The 22,584-nt window shown below is 45.0% G+C and overlaps 1 protein-coding gene across 1 annotated transcript in view; it reads right to left on the reverse strand.

Annotated features, from left to right (window-relative positions):
- Window positions 1–22,584, reverse strand: part of KIAA2012 (KIAA2012 ortholog) — a 135,926-nt gene that overhangs the window by 49,430 nt on the left and 63,912 nt on the right. Inside the window, exons 13-14 of the mRNA XM_074399258.1 lie at window positions 17,777–17,853; window positions 692–829 (exon numbers count right to left, since the gene is read on the reverse strand). Of these exons, the coding sequence (XP_074255359.1) occupies window positions 692–829; window positions 17,777–17,853 (215 nt within the window). The remainder of the gene's footprint in view (window positions 1–691; window positions 830–17,776; window positions 17,854–22,584) is intronic.

The following is a 22,584-nucleotide window of genomic DNA, read 5'->3' on the forward strand; positions in this document are numbered from 1 at the left end:
AGCTCTGAGGAGGGCAAAGAATGGGTAGGAAAGGGGCCCTAAACCAGAGGGTGTGGGATGAAAAGGATGGGTCAATTCATGGAGCATTTAATGAGCACCTGCCACGCGACGGGCGCTGTGTTCGACGCTGGGGCGGGAGGGAGTATGGCAAAGATGGACAAATGCCATCCTCACTACAGAAACCCTCAGTACCATTAACTCGAAATGAAGCTGAGCTTGAGAGATCAATGAACTCTTAGAGAACAGAAAGCAAGGCCAGATATCCAGAAAGGAATTTGCAGTTGACTTCTAAATAGTTAGCTCAAGAATCAGTCTTCTCTACAGTAGTAACATCAACTCTACCAAGTGATAGTGGTAAGACAGTAACAATTATTTTAGTTACTGTCAAGATGAAATGAGTTGTATTTGCTTGTTTTATAAGGTGGTTTAAAGTTACTCTTTCTCCTCTCTGTTCCCTGTCCCCCACCACCCAAACCAGACACCCGACTGATTTGTCCCCGATGGCTGGCTGTGATTACTGTCCTAATTTGTTCTTTCCTCATCTGCTACAAACTGCCTATTTTCTGTCCTTCTGATAATGCAGGAGCTCTGAGGGACTTCTGAAGCTGTTTTTGTACCATGCAGAAGTGTATTAACGGGAATTCCTATGTTTGTGTCTATAAAACCCCTCGTCTTCTCAGTGTGAGATCACCTTCAGGAACGGCGTCATGTCGATGTGCAGCTTGCGCGTGTAAAATTCTTTTCTGTTTGAACATATCAGCCCTTTATTTATACAACTTTGAGGCTCTCCTGTCTTCTGAGCTGCTGCCTCCAAGGACTGCTGGGCTCCCTGTGAAGAGAAGCAGAAAGCCCAAACTTTCATATGAATGATGTGTGGTGCAACAAGAGCTAGTCCAAATCCCCAAATATTTATAGAAAGCAATTTTTAAAATCACTGACACAGTAACAGGCAACACCTATTTTTACTGTTGAAGACACAGAGGACCCTATAGAGAGAAAATAGCCCAAGACTGTTTATTAATTAATATACGGAAATGGAAAAAGGGAGCTTCCTAGGTCCCAGGTTTTTCTTTTTTCTTTTTTCTTTTTTTTTTTTTTGAGATGGAGTTTTGCTCTTGTTGCCCAGGCTAGAGTGCAATGGCGTGATCTCGGCGCACCACAACATCTGCCTCCTGGGTTCAAGCAATTCTCCTGTTTTAGCCTCCCAAGTAGCTGGGATTACAGGCATGTGCCACCGTGCCTGGCTACTTTTTTTTTTTTTTTATTTTTAGTAGAGACGGGGTTTCACCATGTTGGTCAGGCTGGTATTGAACTCCTGACCTCATGATCCACCTGCCTCGGCCTCCCAAGTTGCATGGGATTATAGGCGTGAACCACTGCACCGGGCCAGTCCCAGGGTTTTAATTATTTCCTTTAACCCTCACAACAACCCTGTAAGACAGGTACTGTTACTCCCATTATACAGATGAGGAAACCAGGAGGCTCTGGGAGGTTAAGCAACTTGCCCAAGGCCATTAGCTGATATATGCAGAGCTAAAATCACCATCTGCTGAAGACTCCTTTTTAATGAGATCTTTTTGATACTTCTATAGCTTCCATGAATGGTTATCAAATCTGCTTTGCAGCAAATATGGTTATAGCAAGATTCCAGTCTATTTCCAAGATGACAAAATTGAATTTGATGTGTTAGGAAGACTGATTGGAACAAATGTAGCAGAGAGAGAAGGAAGAATGGGCTAACAGAGGAGTTTGGGAGGCCCCAGGTGCTCTCTGAGCTTCTGGGCCATGCAAAGGGTGTCGCGTTTCAGGACACCACAGGGTTGGATCTGAAGCTGCCCTCCAACCCATGCTCCACACTGCAACCTGGGTGCTCCTTCCAAGATACACACTGGACCATATCACTTCTCTGCTTGAAACCTTCAAAAGCCAATGTCCTCAGGATGAAGGCCAGTCAGCTTACAAGGTTTATAAGCCCTTTCTGCCTGGCCCTGGATGATCTCTCCTGCTTCACTCAGTCATTCAACAAATATTTATTGGGTGCCTTTTCTATGCCAGAGCAGATAGGGCAGTGCCCAAAGGGACAAAAGTCTCCACCCTCATGAAGAGTACACGTCCATTCCACTGAAAGGGAAGACAGAATCAGCAAGGAACTGGAACATCAGTATCTGTGAAGATGGTTTGTTTTAGGGAGAAAAAGAAAACACAAAGTGGGCTAAGGGAATAGCTGGGGATGGAAGTGGAGGCTGCAATTTTAAGCAGGGAGTCAAGGAAGGTCTTATGAAAAAGCAATGACTGAGCAAAGCTCTGAAGATGGTGAGGGAGGGTTCTAGGTCCTATCTGCATGAAGTGTTTACTTCATGATGGGAATAGCAGTGCAGAGGGCCACATGGACACCAGCTCTTGAGCTCCTGGAGCAAGGCCTTTGCACATATCCTTCTCTCTCTCCCTTTTGACTCTCCTTCATCCTTCAGGTCTGGCTTCTCTGTGTCCGTGACCTCCCAGAGCATGAGCACCTTCCACCATTGCCCACAATAATTGTTCAGGCTTGTGCGGCCATCTCTCCTCCCCCTCTAGACTGGAAGCCCCCTGAAGGCAGGAACCATGGCTGTTCCATTCCCATTGTCCCAGCAGTTTCTGACTCAGGGTCTGGAAATGAACACACACTTGATACATATTTGCTGAACAAAAGAGTAAGTAATAGGTTATGGCCCACTTCAGTGCAAAGTCACGTGCTTGGGTGGTTTTTCATTTATCCATTAAACTGATATTTATCAAGTGCCTACTATATGTCAGCACACATAAGAAAGATGATGCTTTTAGGTAGTGACTAGTCTGTGAAGACAATGCAATGGTGCTAGGAGGGAGGGCAATAAGAATGGGGTGGCCACTTGCTTTGGGTGATCAGGGGAGGCCTCTCTGAGGAGGTGACATTTGAGCAGAGCCCTGGATGACAAGCTGGAGCCAGCCCTGGATGGATCTATCTTTAGCAATCAGGGTAGCTGATATCTCTGTGGTCTGATTATTTAATTATTATTCTTATTTTTTTGAGACAGATTCTTGCCTTGTCGCCAAGGCTGGAGTGCAGTGGTGGGATCTTGGCTCACTGTAACTTCTGCCTCCTGGGTTCAAGTGATTCTCCTGCCTCAGTCTCCTGAGTACCTTGGGATTATAGGTGTGTGCCACCATGCCCGGCTAATTTTTGTATTTTTAGTAGAGATGGAGTTTTGCCATGTTGGCCAGGGTGGTCTTGAACTCCTGACATCAGGTGATCCCCCGGCCTTGGCCTCTCAAAGTGCTGGGATTTATAGGCATGAGCCACTGTGTCTGGCCTGTGGTCTGATTACTTAGAGGTAAGCAGGGGATCTTTGAAAAGGAAAGTGGAATTCCTGATTGGCCTGTCTGTCCTAGCCTTCTGGGCTCCATCCCTGGCCCTGTGAGGCACCCCTCTGTTTTCTGAGAGGTAGAGCAATCACAACTGATACGTGCAGCTCTTGGGTATGCTGAGAGCAAAAGAATAAACAGTGATCAGGAGTCAAGGTCTCTAAAGGTATAGGAGGAAGAAGAAAACACAAGGTTAAATGGAAGGGAAGGAAAGCGGGAGAACTGAAGAAAGCAGAGATGTCTGAAGGTTTTTTGTTTCCTTTCTGTGAACACTTTGGTGGAGATGATTAAAAAACTAATGGAATGGCCAGATGTGGTGGCTTATGCCTGTAATCCCAGCACTCTGGGAGGCGGAGGTGGGTGGATCGCTTGAGGCCAGCAGTTTAAGACCAGCCTGGTCAACACAGCAAAACCCATTTCTACTAAAAATAGAAAATTTAGCCAGGCATGGTGGTGCACACCTGTGGTCACAGCTACTTGGGAGTATGAGGCATGAGAATTGCTTGAACCTGGGAGGTGGAGGTTGCAGTGAGCTGAGATCACGTCACTGTACTCCAGGCTGGGCACAGAGCGACGCTGTCTTAAAACAAAACAAAACAAAACAAAACAAAAAAACCCCAGACAAACAAACCAAAAAACAAAACAAAACAAACAAACAAACAAAACCTGATGGAATGGTGAAATGTTTAGCAGAAAAACAGAACCCATCCCTTCACCTATATTGTACTGTAAATATTTTAATATTTTTATGTTCTGCTAAAAACACCTGGAAGCTTTTCTCTTCAGTAAATGAAGCAATAAAGATTACTGAGTTAATTTGGTAAAGTTGATTTGAATTGCACAGAAGGCATTGCATAAGTACTTGGCATTTAAAAAGTTATCTGACATTTAAAAGGAGATGACTGTTAATGAATTCAAGAGCTAATCTTATACTCTGACAGAGTGAGCCATGGAAAATCCAGGATTATTATCTTGCTGTAAACACAATGTGATTCAGTTGAGCTATCAAAAAAAAAAAAAAAAAAAAAAAAAAAAAAAAAAAAAGCTATTGGTTGCGTACAAATATCTAGACTCATACACATATAAAATATAGCAAAACTTAAAGAGAATATCGATGAAAATTACAGACACGTCTTACTATTACTATTTCCTTCCTTACTCTTGGATTATAATGTCTGCGCCGCAGATCCGAGGAGAAACCCTTCTTCCCAGTGATTTTCCCTCCTCCTTTCACCTGGTGTATTTTAAAGGGTCACTACCCTTTAAGATGGGTTGGCTCTCCGAATAGACCTTGGAACATCTAACATTAAAGAAGGAGACAAAATTCTAAACCCAAGTGGCTGCATCTCCAGCCCTGGGTCCCACAGAGCCACCAGAGATAAGGATCTGTCCTGTGGGTGTCCCTCAGGCCCTTCTCATTACCTCTCCCACTTCTTTCTAATTGGGGTTCCCCATCTTTGTAGCTGCGGCTTAATGGCTCCAAGAAGAGTGATTGTCCCTCATTAAGGAGGCTGCAACACTCTCCCTGTCTAACTGCCTCCCACGCAGCTCACAACTTCATTCTGGCGGAGAGCAAGCTGCCAAGAGGCTCCGGGAACCTGTGGGCAAGCTGAGCTGGAGGAAGAAACAGAAGGGAGGAGGGCCTTTGTAACCGAGATCTGAAATGTGCTGGGGAACACACCCTGCCATTATCTTCATGCTTGAAGAGCGGGTGGGGGGACTGAAACCCTTAGGTGGTCTCTCAAGTGGCCACATCAAACCTCTGTGCACACAGGGCCTTTGTCCCCTCCTGTGAGTAAACACAAAAAATAGTCAGTCCCTCCTCTGACCCCTGGGCTCCCCTTGTTGGCTAATAGTCTGACTCCTCTTGGTGGCTCTGAGTCCTGGGGACACAGAGAGAGCTGAGAGATTTAGTTCCTGGGGGTAGGGGAGAAGGAGGCTGGGACCCTGAGCTTCCCTGTCCTCTCTCCCCCAGCTAGGGTAGGGGAACCAAATCCTGGAAGGGGCCCTTCTGCAGGATCGAAGGAGCTGGCAACTTTCCTCGTGTTTGGCCTTCTGGCCCTGTTGTTCCTTGTCTATGGCAGCCTACGGACCTAAAAGCGGGCAGCGGGGATGGGGCCATTGGTGGGGCTGAGTGTGCCTGGGACTCCCTGGGCTCCCTGAGATGGGGCTGCCTAGAGAGATCCCAGTGGGCCGGGCATTGTACACACTGTTAATCCCAGGCTGACCTGGAGGGCACCCTCCGTGTGGCAAGGCTAACCTCCTCAGCTACCCCCAGGGTCCTCACTCTGGGGTTGTGTCTCTGTCTAGGTTTCCCCGGCTGGAAGGCAGGAGGCCTCCAGTGTGCAGGGGGTCAGACGGATGCCCAGGATCTTAGCTCAGCAACCCTGCCTGCCCACAGAGCCTCTTTCTGAGGAGCAGCAGAACCCCCAGCCACAGAGGGCTTCCACCCACACAAATGTGCCCAGCAGTCCAGCATCTGTCACCTGGGTTCATCCTGCTCGTCTTGGCCACCTGAGGTCCGGGTCCACTTTTTACATTCTACAGGCAATTTGGTGCTGGTAAAATGGGCTGAGTGGGGTGTTTTGCGAGGGCTCCGCAAGTAGGCACAATGGAGACTAAATTAGTTTGGTGGCCAAAGAAGAGCTTTCTTGTCCTCCTGTCAGAAGTTTTGGTCTTCATCTATTTATTTATTTATTTTTTAGATGGAGTTTTGCTCTTGTTGCCCAGGCTGGAGGGCAGTGGCACGATCTCGGCTCACCGTGACTTCTGCCTCCTGGGTTCAAGTGAGTCTCTTGCCTTAGCCTCCTGAGTAGCTGATATTACAGGCATGTGCCACCACGCCCGGCTAATTTTGTATTTTTAGTAGAGATGGGGTTTCTTCATATTGGTCAGGCTGGTCTTGAACTCCTGACCTCAGGTGATCCGCCCATTTTTGGCCTCCCAAAGTGCTGGGATTACAGGTATGAGCCACCGTGCCTGGCCGGTCTTCATCCATTTTTTAATGTCCTCGACTCTATAGAAGGAGATTTTACATCCTCCTGAGTGTTTAGCAAATTAGCCAAACAGTTGGCAAACATGAGACTCGGAAGAGAAACATGGCAACATCCAGTCTTGGCTTTTGTGAGGGCCTCCTTTCATGACTGGCTAAGTCATGAAACTGTCTGTGCCTCAGCTTCCCTGCTTCAAAAATGGGGCTAAGCTCATTGTTCTCTTCCAGGACATTTTTAATAATGAAACTCTGGACGCTTTCAGTCCAGGGCTTCTACTATCTGGAAGAAAATCTTATCCGTGAGTTCTAATTGATATTGTCTTCAACATAATTATGTGCTTTGTTGATGTAACAGAATCACTGTTTATCTGGCTTAGCAGAAGCTGGAGGAAAAAAATTTCAAGCCAAAATAGTGATCTCTTCTGCCCCAAGGGGAGTAGAAACCAGCTTTCTCTGTGAGGGTGTGGGTAGCTGTATTCAGGCTGGAACCATGCCTGCGTCTGAGATGCCACATTCTATTTTAGACTGGGAAATGGGAGGTCGGGGGGTGAAAGGTAAGAAATCTGAACAACTCCCCAGCTCCTTCCAGCTCAAAACTTCAACTCAACACGGTGCGACTTCCTTGTTTTGTTGGGTCTGGTGGGACTTTTCCAATCTGACAACCGACAGACAGGGAATCTCAACTTGCAAAATGATTCCACTGTGAAAAGGTCATTTTTAAGTCAGTTGATTTTTAATGGGAAAAAAAAATGGTGTTTTGATTCCCAGACTCGCCCGTAAAAGTTGATCTAACCCAAATTCAGCTGGCCTATGGAGGCGAGGTAGTCCCGGTCTTGTGGGACAGCAGAAGCCTGGAAGAGAAAGAAAATTGTCCTTTCTTTTTCTTTCCTGGCCCTCCACACTTTCCTGACTCCTTCCCCTCCACTAGGGTCTTCTGTCTCCTGATGTCTAAATTTTGCAGCCCTGTGCTGTGGGCCTTGGGGTCCTGCCGATACAATGCTCCTGGCCCCCAAATTCCCTGCCTCCCCTCTGCTCCAGGCCTTCAGCTGTGCTCCCTTAGGTATAGGGGGGAAGCAATTAAACTTTCACAAGGAAATATGAGGAGCCCAAAATAATCTCTAATAGTTAGAATTTTAAGCAGTGAAACACAGGGAACCTTCCAGAAGGCATGGAAGATGTTTGGGAGGCTGAGAGAGGGATGCTTGAATTGGGGGTTGGGTATGGGAAAGGGAGGAACAATTGGTAGATTGACTCATAGTCCTCCTTTAAACGATTCCTGCTTTTCAAGCTTCTCCTTTTCCATGTCTAAACCCTTAGATTGTACACAAGCTCCAAGATCTGTTCTGTATTGGCTTTCAAGGCAAGGGACAGGGGAGTATAATAGTAATTATTATAATGTACTGAAGGCTGCCGGCTTCAAGCATTATGTGACTCCCTTTCCATATGCTTCATCTAATCCTCGTCATGACCCCATCAGGGAAATATTATTACCCTATGAGGAAACTGAGTTGTATTTTTAGTTTAGACAGGGTTTCTCTATGTTGGTCAGGCTGGTCTTGAACTCCTGAACTCAGGTGATCCATTCCCCACCGCCCCGCCGCATGGTTTCCCAAAGTGCTGGGATTACAGGCATGAGCCACTGTGCCCAGGCTGTTTATTTTTGAGACAGAGTCTTGCTTTGTCACTCAGACTGGAGTGCAGTGGTGTGATCAAGGCTCACTGCAGCCTTGACCACCCAGGCTCAAGCAATCCTCCTGTCACAGCCTCCTGAGTAGCTGGGATTACAGATATGCACCACCATACCTGGCTAATTTTTTTTTTTTTTTTTGAGACAGAGTTTTGTTCTTGTCACCCAGGCTGGAGCGCAATGGCACCATCTTGGCTCACCACAGCCTCCACCTCCTGGGTTCAAGTGATTCTCCTGTCTCAGCCTCCCGAGTAGCTGGGATTACAGGCACCTGCCACCATGCCCTGCTAATTTTGTATTTTTAGTGGAGACAGAGTTTCTCCATGTTGGTCAGACTGGTCTCAAACTCCCGATCTCAGGTGATCCACCCGCCTCAGCTTCCCAAAGTGCTGAGATTACGGGAATGAGTCACGGTGCCTAGCTTATACCTGGCTAATTTTTTATAGAGACGGGATCTCACTTTGTTGCCCAGACTGGTCTCAAACTCCTGGGCTAAAGTAATCCTCCAGCCTTGGCCTCCCAAAGTGCTGGGATTACAGGGGTGAGCCACTGCTCCCGGCCTAGAAGTTGGAATTTAAATGCAGCTTTATTGGATTCCCAAACTACTAGGCCTCTTTGAGAGTGCAGTTCATGTGTGAATGGGGCCCTATTAATCCTGACATCTATTTCCTTATCTGTAAACAGGGATAATAAGCGTACCAACTATATGGGGATGTTGTAAGGATGAGATAATCCTAAACCCTGTGCACAGCAACACTCAAAACACATTGGCTGTTATTACCATTTAAAAAGACCCTCTCGGCCAGGTGGGTGGCTCACTCCTGTAATGCCAACACTTTGGAGGCTGAGGTAGATTACTGGAGGTCAGGAGTTCAGGACTAACCTGGCCAACATGGTGAAACCCAAGTCTACTAAAACTACAAAAATTAGCCTGACATAGTGGCCGGGTGCCTGTAATCCCACCTGCTTGGGAGACTGAGGCAGAAGAATGGATTGAACCCAGGAGGCAGAGGTTGCAGTGAGCCGAGATTGTGCTACTGGACTCCAGCCTGGACAACAGAGAGAGACTCCATCTTAAAAAAAAGACCCTTTCAAGAGAACGGGGAGATAATTGTTAAAGCTTGTGGTAGGTACATGGAGGTTCATCATACTATTCTTTCTACTTTTACATGTGTTTGACATTTTCCATGATACAAAGAAAAAAGGAAAAGGAATTAACTAGGCAGATATTATGTGTCACTAGCAGCCAAGACATCAATTAATACAGACTTATTGGAATAAATGACAGTTGCAGGGAAAATTCAACAAATAAAAGCCTTGATTTTGTAATTAAAAACAAACCACTCTCAGGAAATTAGCCTTAAATTGTCTACGGCGTTTTGGGGCAGACAAAGTAATCCTGTGGGTAAGGTTGAACCAGAAGATGAAGTTTGCTTAGATCTTCAAAAAGCCTTTGAATCAAGTTCCACAACCAAAGCTATTTACAAAACCAGAGGTGGCGGGGGAGGGGGGAGAGAGAAAGAGAGAGAGAGAGAGAGAGAGAGAGAGAGGGAGAGAGAGGGAGACAGAGAGAGAGAAGGGAGAGTGAGCACAGGCATGGAACTAAGTCAACAGTTGCAATGTCTTGGAAAACAGAGCCAACTTTAGAAATAAGAAACACAGGAGGCTGAGGCAGGAGAATTGCTTGAACCCGGGAGGCGGAGGTTGCGGTGAGCCGAGATCGCGCCATTGCACTCCAGCCTGGGTAACAAGAGCGAAACTCCGTCTCAAAAAAAAAAAAAAAAAAAAAAAAAAAGAAAAGAAACAAGAAACAAAGGCAGGGTAGGGAGTCAAGAGCGTGTCTCTTGATGGGGAAATGGAGAAAGTGAATTATCTTAGGCATCAGTGCGGAGACCAATCTTACTTGCCCACCTCACAGAGATCTCTAAGAAGGATGCCTAGTGACATCTCCAAGTCTGCACATGACCCAAAGCTTTTCCAGAGAAGGAAAAACCAAATTATAATGACCAATAGCAGGAAATGCCTAGATTTTGTGAATTGTGAGGTAAATATCAGTTGAACTTCCATCTCATTATCACTGAAAATACAACAAATGCAATCTCTAAATCTTAGAGGAGATGACATTTTTCTATCCAGAACATGGACCTTAATGTTACTGACAGATTTATTCGTTAATATTTATTTATATAGTGATAGGGTCTCACTTTTTTGCCCTGGCTCTTTTGGAACCCCTGGTTTCAAGTGATTCCCCCTACCTTGGCCTCCCAAAGTGCTGGGATTACAGGCGTGAGCCACCATACCCGGCCTGTTGATTTATTTTTGAGTGGCTCCCATGTACTAGGAACTGTGCCAGACACAAGGAATATAAAGGCCTTAACAGCCTTAAACAGAAGGCAGGGTAGTGTATGGCTTAGAAGGCCTCTGAAATAAAAGGTTACCTTTGTACCCTTGTACAAAACATAGTGTGTCTACAGGTGGTTTATGTTTTGCTGTGTGTGTGTGTGTGTGTGTGTGTGTGTGTGTGTGTGTGTGTGTTGTTTCTGGTCCTGAAAGAGGAGAGCTGACGGGGATATGAACACCATCTGTGAAACCAGCAAGGAAACAGATTGGGTAAACACAGGTTTATTCAAACCAAATCGTGGTGTGCTAGAATTACAGGTCACTCTTTGAAATCCAAAAAAGGTAAACGTAGGATACATAAGCTCAAATAGGAATTTATACTGTTGCAAACTGACGAAACCTGAGCTCAAGAGATAGTATAGGTTGAAACAGAAGTGGAAAAAGGGATGTAACATCAATTTAACAGGATTTTTAGGAACCTACCCAAGCTAAAAGCCCCATAAAGCAACAAAACAAAACCCAAGAGAAGGTATGTGAGAAAGGAAGTTTGTTCTCCCCAGCTTGGAGATAGTTTAAACAAAGGGAGAAAAGTGACAATGTGAAAACTGGTGAGATGCTCTCTTTCTTATTTTAAACAAAGAGATGCAGTCATTTTTGGGAACTCTAATTAAGGTTTTGAGCTCATACTTTGATAATCTTTACAGAGAACCTCTGCCCCAACACCTCTATAAACAAGTGGGCTCAGTGCTTTTCCCAAGCTTACATAGATGGATCTGGATGGATGGGCGTTTTACGGTCTGTGTTCAAATTTTTCAGAAAGATGAATTCATTGTCCCCCAAAGTCTGGAGTTAGAGGGATAAAATGCCAAAAAGGGATTGAGATCTTTAAGAGGAAAATGCCAATGACTCTATTCAATAATCTAATAAAAACCTGATTAATGTTAAATATTTTAAACAAATGATAATTAGCTAAAAAATAATGGCGCTATGGTGTTGACCTCTGTTCAGTTTACTGTATACTTGTCATATACTCTGAGTCTTAGATTATTTTATGCTAGACTTGAATAGAACCAGCTCTCCTCATGATCAATCTTTCCTTCTTATGGGGATAATTTAGAAAAAGGCAAAACAATGAAAAAAAAAGGCCGGGCGCGGTGGCTCAAGCCTGTAATCCCAGCACTTTGGGAGGCCGAGGCGGGTGGATCACGAGGTCGAGAGATCGAGACCAACCTGGTCAACATGGTGAAACCCCGTCTCTACTAAAAATACAAAAAATTAGCTGGGCATGGTGGTGCGTGCCTATAATCCCAGCTACTCAGGAGGCTGAGGCAGGAGAATTGCCTGAACCCAGGAGGCGGAGGTTGCGGTGAGCCGAGATTGCGCCATTGCACTCCAGGCTGGGTAACAAGAGCGAAACTCCGTCTCAAAAAAAAAAAAAAAAAAAAAAAAAAAGACCAGGAAAACAAAGTAAAAAACAAAATACATCTCAATTTCAAGTTAGCATGATTGCACTTTTTAAAATGCATTATTTGCAAGTCTTTTCCTTATAGATACATTTTTTAAAAACATAGTTGCAGTCATGGTAGACTTATTTTGATTTCCACTTTTAAAATATTAAATTAGGCTAGGCGAGGTGGCTCACGCCTGTAATCCTAGCACTTTGGGAGGCTGAGGTGGGTAGATTGCCTGAGCTAGGAGTTTGAGACCAGCCTGGGCAACACAGTGAAACCCTGTCTCTATTAAAATACAAAAAAAAAAGTAATCTCTGTTACTTGGGAAGCTGAGGCAGGAGAATTTCTTGAACCCGGGAGGTAGAGGTTGCAGTGAGCTGAGATGGCGCCATTGCACTCCAGCCTGGGCAACAGAGTGAGACCCCATCCTCGAAAAAAAAAAGTTAAATCAGTGGTTCTCAACTGGAGGTGATTTGGCACCCCAGTTGACATTTATCAGGGTCTGGAAACATTTTTGATTGTCACAACTGGGGAGGGTTGTGGCATCTACTGGCATCTAGTAGGTAGTGGCCAGGGACACTACTTAACATCCTACGTCAACGGGAAAGTTCCCCACTACAAAGACAGTCTGGTCCAAAATATCAATGTTGTTGCCTGTGTTAAACATTAATATTAAATTTCAGTTTCTGGTACGAACAATCATCCTTTTTTAATGCTGGAATTAAACCTTTCACTGAGGGTGAAACTGCCATTGCAAAATTATAACTGAGACAGTGAAAGAGATTTGACCTAACCAGCTCCATCTTGATTATAACCTCCAGGCTGTCCTTGTTCATTCCTGCTTATAGGCTGAACTAACTTTGGGATAAACTCAGTTTATAGTTCAGCTTTGAAACAAAGACAATAATAGCCCTTTCCCAAAACAAACTCCCTTCCTACCTGGGAAGTAGACTGTCTTCGCAGGACTAACAAATTCACCACAAAATTAGAAATTATGGTTTAGGAGTCATGTGGTTGGAGGCCACAAGATTCTAAACCTTCCCCAAATTATTTCTCTGATGTTAGACTCTTAGGCTGTTTCCAGTTTTTCTCAATTTTTTTTTTTTTTTTTTTTTTTGAGACGGAGTTTTGTTCTTGTTGTCCAGCCTGGAGTGCAATGGCACGATCTTGGCTCACTGCAACCTCTGCCTTCCAGGTTCAAGCAATTCTCCTGCCTCAGCCTCCCGAGTAGCTGAGATTACAGATGGCTGCCACTATACCTGGCTAATTTTTGTATTTTTAGTAGAGGCAGTGTTTCACCATGTTGGCCAGGCTGGTCTCGGACTCCTGACCTAGTGATCCACCCACCCTGGCCTCCCAAAGTGGTAGGATTATAGCCTGGTCTAGTTTTTCTCTATTATAGATAATGCTGCAAAGGACATCTTCACTGACTTTTTTTTTTTCCATGGAATTATTTCCTTAGGATAAATTCCCGGGAGTCAGAAATACATAATCAATGGATATTTTATGTTTTTCATGTTTCATGAGTTATATTGCCATTTTGCTTTACAAAGGGATTGAACCAAGACTGTGATTCACCAGAAGCGTGTATTAGTTTTACCAAAACCCTGGCAGCCCTGGGTGTTACCATTTAAAAAGAGTAAGAGGAGGCACAAATCTCAGATATAAGATGGTACTTAACAGTTTGCCTCAATATGCATTTAAATTGCTAATCAAGATGAATAATTTTTCACATTTATTTTCTGTTACTCCTTTTTGGATATGAATTGTTTCTATCTTTTGCTTATTTTTTTCATTATGGATCTCAATGTTTTTCTTTCAGAATTGCAGGTAATCTTTACTGAGTATAGATAGTAATGTTAAAGTTAATGAAATTATTTTTTTCAGTTTTGCTTTCTCCCACCACCATCTAGCTATGTTAATATTTCCTCCTGAAATTTTCATTTATAATTTTAATACTCTTCTCAGGTGCTGGTCACCTTACCCAACCTGCGGCCTCTACACAGAGAGGCCTTAGGGGAGAGGAAAAGCTTCTCCAGCGACTGATGTCAGTGGCCTACCGAGGTAAGAGCAATACTCAGTCTCCGGAGGTATCCCAGAAACTAATTTCCCTTAATCAAATGAAGGGCCTTAGGAGGAGCCACGAGGCAGAAATGAAAATAAATCTGAAGGAGAATACCAAATTCTGTGAGGAGTTTGAAAGACCTGCATTAAAAAAGGGCACCGTACCTTTAGGACTTCAGCACTGGCGATGCTCCATATGCAGTTATTAATATGCAAAAAATGCCTTCATAAATACTTGATTCTGTTCACAGTGGGGAAGCAGTTCATTTGAAAGAGGAAATGGGAGCTTGGAGTTGAAACATGTCTGCTTGTCTCCTTTTTCTTTTTTCATTGCTCTCTTTTCATCTCCACATTTCCCCTTGTAGTTTTCTCCCACTCCCCACCCCCGGCCCCCCACCCACTCACCCCCTCTTCCAACTCCTAGGAAGTTGCTGATGTCAGTTGCTACTCTCATTTCTTTTGATGGATTCACCGCTGAGGCCCCGCTCCTCGGGTCAGGTGTGGAACGGGTGCCTTGGGAGCCGTTCCCACCGTCTGCCATCCTCATCCTGTGCTGGAGGAAAGAGCCTCATGCGCGCGAACAGCTTCTGAGGAGACAACGTGACGGCTCTCCCACTGCCGAGGTTGGGCCTCCGGAGAAGCCTCCAGCCCAGGAAACCATCACCGCAGCCACTGCAGAGCACGGTGTGGCTTTCTCCCCAACCCACACGCCAGAGATTGTTTTCCAAATCTAGGTCTGCAACTTCTTAATAGAGGGTGGTAATACTAGAATATCCACCTTTGGCATGTCTTCCCCTCTCTCAGCTAGCCCTGTGATAAAAGTACAAGTCTTCCATGTGACTGAACCCCTAATCGGGTCTGATCCTGAAGAAGGGAGGGAGTGGGGAGTCAGTGGGGGAACTGATGGAAAGGAATGGCTGCTAAGATCAGTATTGTGGTGTCCTCTGCTTCAGGGTGGGAAAGGCCACAGGGGAAGGAATCCCCTGGATGGCCAGCGGCACATCAAGGTAGGGAACTGAAGTCGGCTGGGCAGAAATTTGTTCCTAAATGTGTTTCAGATGCTTTATAATAAACATGACATTAGTCATTGCCTTGGAGTAGGCCGAGGAAGTAGTTAAAACTGAAGTCGGTGATTAGTAAGAGGCCATTAGCCTTGAGAAGTGAGCCAGGGTGCATGGGGCCAGGAAGTCACCCCCATCTCCCTCCCACCCTGTTTTCTCTGTGTTTGGGGCTGGTGGGGTCCCTAGACTTCGCCTCAGATACCCTTTCTTTTCAGGGTTGCTTGTGAAGGAATTGGGACTACTGTGTCTTGGACAAACCAGTGGGTTCTGGTGGGAGCCACCCTGCCGGTTCACATAGGAGGCAGGCGCCTGGGCTTCTCAGACAACCGACTTTCCCCAGCCTTGCAGGGGAAACTGGGATGAGAGTTTAAGACTCCTCGCTCTGGTGTTCCTTTTTCTGACTGCAAAGTTAATAATTCAGCCTAGGATTTAATTTGACATGTTGAGCCCCTCTTTTTTTTTTTTTTTTTTTTTAGATGGAGTCTTGCTCTGTCGCCCAGGCTGGAGTGCAGTGGCGTGATCTTGGCTCACCACAACCTCCACCTCCCGGGTTCAAGCCATTCTCCTGCCTCAGCCCCCCAAGTAGCTGGTATTACAGATAACGCCTGCCACCACACCCAGCTAATTTTTGTATTTTTAGTAGAGACGGGGTTTCACAATGTTGGCCAAGCTGGTCTTGAACTCCTGACCTCGTGATCTGCCTGTCTCAACCTCCCAAAGTGCTGGGATTACAGGTGTGAGCCACTGTGCCTGGCAGAGCCCCTCTTTCATTGCAGGTGATAGTAGGTCTGGTGGAACAGAACTGTGGGGTTGTGTGAATTTGGATTGTGTTTGGGGTATATGAGGCCTTTGCATGGCCTTTGGGGTTGCAGAATTATCAAAATATACCATATTATGTTTTCCTTAGTCACAGACTCTTTAAAAAAATCTGTTTCTAGATCCCTTATATGGGATGTCTGCAAAGTGGGCATTTAAAAAATGCAAATGTTGATTTTGCAGCTGCTTGGAAGCTGGGAGGAGCTGCTCAGCTGTGTTTCACCTCAGTGGAGGCCTGACCCAGGCCTGGGGTTGTCACAGAGAGTTCAAGTCCTACCTCAGAGCCCAGCTTAGGCATGCAGATGAAAGCACACATGTTTCTCCATTTCTTTTCTTTTTTTTTTGATACAGAGTCTTGCTCGTCACCCAGGCTAGAGTACAGTGGTGCAATCTTGGCTCATTGTAACCTCTGCTTCCCGGGTTCAAGCAATTCTGCCTCAGCCTCCTGAGTAGCTGGGATTACAGGTGCCTACCACCACACCCAGCTAATTTTTGTATTTTTAGTAGAGACGGGATTTCACCATCTTGGCCAGGCTGGTCTCAAACTCCTGACCTCGTGATCCACCTGCCTCAGCTTCCCAAAGTGCTGGGATTACAGGCGTGAGCCACTGTGCCCGGCTGCAAACATGTTTCTATTATCATTATATAAAGTGAGTACTGGGGAAGAAGAGAAAGCCAGGCCATGGCAGGAAGGAAAGTGGAGAGAATGGAGAAATCAAGATCATGGCCCGGAGGCGTCACCCAGCAGGGTGAGACCTGCGAGGCCCCTGGAGCTGCATGTGCTGCCTCTGCCTCAGATTCTCCGAGGCCCTGGATTCAGTTCTAGGAATTCCCCTGAATTGCCTCTCTGGAGAGAATTTGAAGACAGTTCCAGCTTCAAAGCTTCCAAGGAAGGAACAAACTTATAAATATTTGTGAACATATGTCCTTGAACCACTAATAGATATATATATTTTTTGAGACAGGGTCTCGCTTTGTCACTCAGATTGGAGTGCCGCAGCATGATCTAAGCTCACTGCAATCTCCACTCTCTGGGTTCCAACAATTTTCTTGCCTTAGCCTCCCAAGTAGCTGGGAGCACAGGTGCATGCCACCACGCCCGGTTAATTTTTGTATTTTTGGTAGAGACAGGGTTTCACCATGTTTTACAAGCTGGTCTTGAACTCCTGACTTCAGGTGATCTGCCTGCCTCAGCCTCCCATAGTGCTGGGATTACAGGCGTGAGCTGATGTGAGTGTGAGCCACCTTGACCTGCCTGCTAATAGAAATTTTTTCTTTTTTTGAGACGGAGTCTCGCTCTGTCACCTAGGCTGGAGTGCAGTGGCGTGATCTCAGCTCACTGCAACCTCCGCCTCCCAGGTTCAAGCAATTCTCCCATCTTAGCCTCCTGAGTAGCTGGGATTACAGGTGCGTGCCACCACGCCTAGCCAATTTTTTTTTTTGTATTTTCAGTGGAGACGGGGTTTCACCATGTTGGTCAGGCTGGTCTTGAACTGCTGACCTCAGGTTATCTACCCACCTCAGCCTCCCAAAGTGTTAGGAATTACAGGTGTGAGCCACTGCGACCGGCCTGCTAATAGAAATTCTTAATGTATCCAGATGAAGCACCATCCTCCTTTCTTTATGATTACCCTTGCACTTTTTTTTCTTAATTGCTAATTTTTATCTGTATTACGAATGAAAATTGGTGCCTACTGCTTCATTGAATGCCACCTTTTTATGTTCCCTTATTTTCTTTTTGACTTTGCAGAAGTCAGGGAAAGGCCTATTCAGCTTATTCACACACATGAAGAGCTAAATGGTACAGTCCAAGTTAAGACATTCCAAGGAGTAAAGGAACCCCTGTGATTTCAGAGTCTACTTGTCTCATTTTACTGATTAGGCAAATGAGGACCAGAGAGCTAAAGAGTCTCACAGCAAGCTGAGACAAGAACCCAAGAGTTGTGACTCCCAACGCCATCCTCATTCAGAGTCAATACTGTACCTGCTTCTCTGTTGTTTGGGTCAACGGTGAGGTTTCATAAAGGTTCATGTGAAGATCGGCTCTAGTTTCAGTGTCTGCTATAGTGAAAATCAAAGAGGAACAAAGATCAAGGTGGTCAGATCTGGATCTTATGACTTTTTATATATACCATACACACACCTAGTTCATATGTGTGTAAGATTATAAGCACATATACAGCCATGGCATTCATAATTTACTCACCAAATAACCCCTGTAACCTCTATAGGCACAGTCTAAAAATCGTGGTAAATATAGTGTTAAGACCTTATATTCAAATAGATATTATTCTTGTTTTGGTTGCTCTTTAAAAGAACAAAAGTGAATTTTTTATGCTATTAAAATTCAGATAAAGCTGAAATTAAAAAGGAAATATTGATGGAAAAAAATCTGCTGATGCTGTTGAGTATAAATTTTGTATGACTGCACTTCACTGAAGTAGGAACATGCTTCTGCAAACTTCCAAATAGATCAGAGACTTCCCTTTTCTCTCATAACGTGGCGGGGCAAGAGGAGAGGTGGAAGCATGAATCAAACAAAGGCAAAGGCCAAAGTGGGGCTGGAGGGAGTAGACCAACGGAAGCCATGGAAACCGTGGAGCCTGCCGGGAAGCAGCGGACACCAGCACGGGGCTGTGGTGTGATGCCCATGGCTCCCCTCCATGGCTGTTGTTACCACTGTTCTCCAGAGGTGTGGCAGCTGAGGTTCAAAAGGCATAGTAATCCACTCAAGGTTGTACCATTAGTGAGGTTTTTGAGTAAGGATTTCCCTCTAAGACTGCTGAACTCTAAAACTCCATAGCGCAAAAGGATAGGTTTTATTTTGCTTTTCTTTTTTTCCTTTAAGAAAGTAAATTTGGTCAGGTGTGGTGGCTCATGCCCGTAATCCCAGCACATTGGAAGACAGATGTGGGCAGATTGCTTGAGGCCAGGTGTTTGAGACTAGCCTGGCCAACATGGTGAAATCCTGTCTCTACTAAAAATACCAAAAATTAGTGGGATGTGTGTGGTACATGCCTGTAGTCACAGCTACACACAAGGCTGAGGCAGGAGAATGCTTGAACCTGGGAGAGTTTGCGGTGAGCTGAGATCGTGCCACTGCACTTCAGCCTGGGTGACAGAGCGGGACTCCATCTCAAAAAAAAAGTAAGTTTAATATTCTAAAGGTATGTTTATCTGAGGAACAGATTTAGCTAAGCACATGGCTCTATTGACAAGGATTTTAGTCTCTTCTGCACAACTCCAGGCACGCTTGAAACTGGGAGTTCACAGTCCTGTGATGAACATTTCTGCCACTCTTCTGCGGGACCAGTGTCCAGCAAAAAGTCCTTTCCATACTTGGTACTCATAAGTAGCTCTTTTAGGAGCCAATGGCCGTATACGACTCTGTCTGTCTTTTTGACCTTAAGCCTCTACTCATTCTTTGCGGGCTTGACCTTCCCATTTCTGTTGTTTCTCAGCTATCTTCTTCTGTCTTTGAAAAATGACTTTTGCACAGATTTAGAACATTTCTTAGCAGGGTATGATGGTGCATGTCTGTAATCCCAGTTACTCAGGAGGCTGAGGCACAAGAATCACTTGAACTAGGGAGGTAGAAGTCGCTTTGAGCCAAGATTGCACCACTGGTCTCCAGCCTAGGTGATAGAGTGAGACTGTGTCTCAAAAAAAAAATTTTTTTTTTTAAATTTAAATCAGCTTGGGGGAAACTGAGGCCCTTGAAAGTGTTTTCATTCACTTGGCTCACGGCCACACCTTGAAAGAACACAAGTCCAGGACGCAGAACCCAGATGTCCTGACTTAGTGTCTTGCGCTTTCCGCTCCACATCACACCGCCTCCCATTAGTCTCACTGAGCTTGCCACATCACAGCTGCTTGGCCATGATCCACCCTCGGGACAAATCCAGCCCAGCAGAATTGTCTTGTGATGAGGTTCACTTCACTGTGGCTTGGAAGGAACCATGGGCCTCTTAGAAATGAAACTTATAAATTCTAATGCATAAGGAAAGTTCTTGCAACACCAGGAGAATGAATCAGTCAGCCAGAGTTCAAGAAATGTAAACACATTTTTAGATAGGAGACTGAAAAATCACTTAGGACTTCTCCATCTCTTGGGTCAAGACCTTGGTAATTTGCTGAGGTCCAGGCTATCAAGGAGGAGACACAACTCAAGCTGCATTCCAGGGAGATAGAGCAGTGGGGGTGGTACAACCTCCTTTCAGATCTATCCCTGTTATCAAGTCAAAGAAACTGATTAACCCACTGACGAACCAGGCAACTGGCCGGAAACAAAGGCCTGGTTCTTTTTTGTCTTTCAGAATCTGGTGTGCACATTCCATTTTTTACAGTTTATACAGACTATAGACTACACAACTTCCAGGCATGCCCGAAACTGGGAGTTCACAGTCTTTCTGTGATGAACATTTCTGACACTAAAGAGATAAACAGAAAACACATTCCTTCCTTGGCTGCCCACCATCAGGCCTTAGCAGATTTTCAGATGCTAACATTAATCTAACCACAGGCTTTTAGTGAGGAGATAGCATTCCCGCCAGATAATCAGGCAGTTTTAGAGATGACCCTTTCTAGATGGGGTCTCATCCCAAGCCTGTTTTGCTTTCTTCAAATCATGGGATCCTTCACCAAACACCCAAAACTTGAAAAGTAGGAAAGGGCATCAGATTCTAGCTTGGAATATGGCTCCTTAACATTTCCTTTTATTTAAATCTGTGTTGGCTATGTTTAATTCCCAAGTCGTTGTTTGTTGTTTTCAATAGAAATGAAACATAGTTGGCCCCGGGTGCGGTGGCTCACCTCTGTAATCCCAGCACTTTGGGAGGCCGAGGTGGGTGGATCACTTGAGGTCAGAAGATTGAGACTAGCTTGGCCAACATGGCAAAATCCCATCTCTACTAAAAATACAATTAGCTAGGCATGGTGGCAGGCACCTGTAATCCCAGCTACTTGGGAGGCTGAGGCAGGAGAACTGCTTGAACTCGGGAGGCAGAGGTTGCAATGAGCTGAGATGGCACTATTGCACTCAAGCCTGGGCAACAAGAATGAAACTCTGTCTGAAAAAAATAAAATAAAAAGAAAAGAAACATAGTTATATTTATTCCCATTGTTTCAGGTCGCCTTGGTATGGGACCTTCTTTTGGACCCTATCTGGTGTCACAGTAGGGATCAACTTCGAAGAGCCACCTTACTAGGCCAGGTGGACCACCTGGCTCCTTCCTAGATGTATGTCAGGGTTTGAGAAAGATTATCACACTCTTAGGGTCCAAAGTGGCCAAATATCCAGTGGTTACAAGGGCAGTAGCTGTCGGAGGTGCTGGCAGGAGCTTCTGTAAATCTGTTTAGGGTCTTTGTCTATGTGTACCAGTTCTGAGGCATGAGCACCCTTTGTGGTAAACATGCTGTCATGAAATACACCCCATAACTTGCAATGTTTCGTCACCATGGAGGGGATATATCCATTGCCAAACAGGTCTCAGAAAGCACCTTTACCTTCTCATAGCTTTGCACAGGGACTTGGTGGGCCCAACAGGAACCAATGGGAGAAGGCCTGAAAGTCAGCCTCAGTCCCTTCATGGTTTTGTGTTTTTTTGGTCACAAATGGAAAATGCAAGTGCAAATTCCAGATTATTTAAAAAAAATTCTCCTCAGTATAAACTTAACCATAAAAGGAGGATAATTTTGGTCCTGCTGACCTTTCCTTAAGAATATCTAAAAATACTTTATTTTATATGATGTGACTCAAGACGCCTATGACCTATAGAGTGCTTGTAGTGTTATAATAAATTTTGAGTCTGCTTGTTTAATGCAGGACACCAAGACCCAAGATGGCCTTTTGGTATTGTCATTAGCAAATTCTTAGGACAAGATTTAAGACCCTGTTTATGCTACATTTTCACTTTAAATCTTCCCCAACGAGGAGGAGGGTGAGATGGGCGTATGGAATAGTTGCTGGGGACCTGAATAAGTCTCTAGGCGAAAGACATCCCTCTGGGAGCTCTAGCTAGGGAGTCAAGTAGACAGATCTAGAAAATATGAGTCAGTCTGGATTTAAATATGGAAGTACACAGTAAAGGCAAGGGCAATATTTTTTTCCCAATTTGGGATAACCGTCCTTTTACTTACATCTTTTTAGATTAAGGCTAGCTAAGCCTCAAGGGTCTGGCTTTAGCTTTGGGAACACCAATCTTGCTCAAAAGTTCATAAATTATTTTTTATGGAAGGTCTAAAGGCATATGGCAGTTTACCAAGCCCAGAATGAAAGCCTAGCTAGAGGACTGAATTTAAATTCAAGTTGTGTAACAACAAAATGTCAACCACATGAGAAACCCTCCAATCAGGAGACGTCACAGGATTAATAAAGATATCTATATGGAGGAAAGGAATTTAAAAACAGGCCAAAGGTGGAACTGCATACAAAACAGCAAGCAAATGTCATTCACATGGTGGTCTCTGTTTCCCAGAAAACATATTTACGTATGTTTTTTGAGAGGAGTCTTGCTCTGTTGCCCAGGATGGAGTGTAGTGGTGCAATCTTGGCTCACTGCAACCTCTGCCTCCTGGTTCAAGAGATGCTCCCTGCCTCAGCCTCCCGAGTAACTGGGATTATAGGTGTGTGTCACCACGCCTGGCTAATTTTTGTATTTTTAGTAGAGATGGGGTTTCACCATGTTGGCCAGGCTGCTCTTAAACTCCTGACCTCAGGTGATCTGGCCTTGGCCTCCTAAAGTGCTGGGATTACAGGTGTGAGCCACTGTGTCTGGACACAAAATACTATTT

Source organism: Saimiri boliviensis, chromosome 5 (assembly GCF_048565385.1).
Source record: "Saimiri boliviensis isolate mSaiBol1 chromosome 5, mSaiBol1.pri, whole genome shotgun sequence".
Lineage (NCBI taxonomy): Eukaryota > Metazoa > Chordata > Mammalia > Primates > Cebidae > Saimiri > Saimiri boliviensis.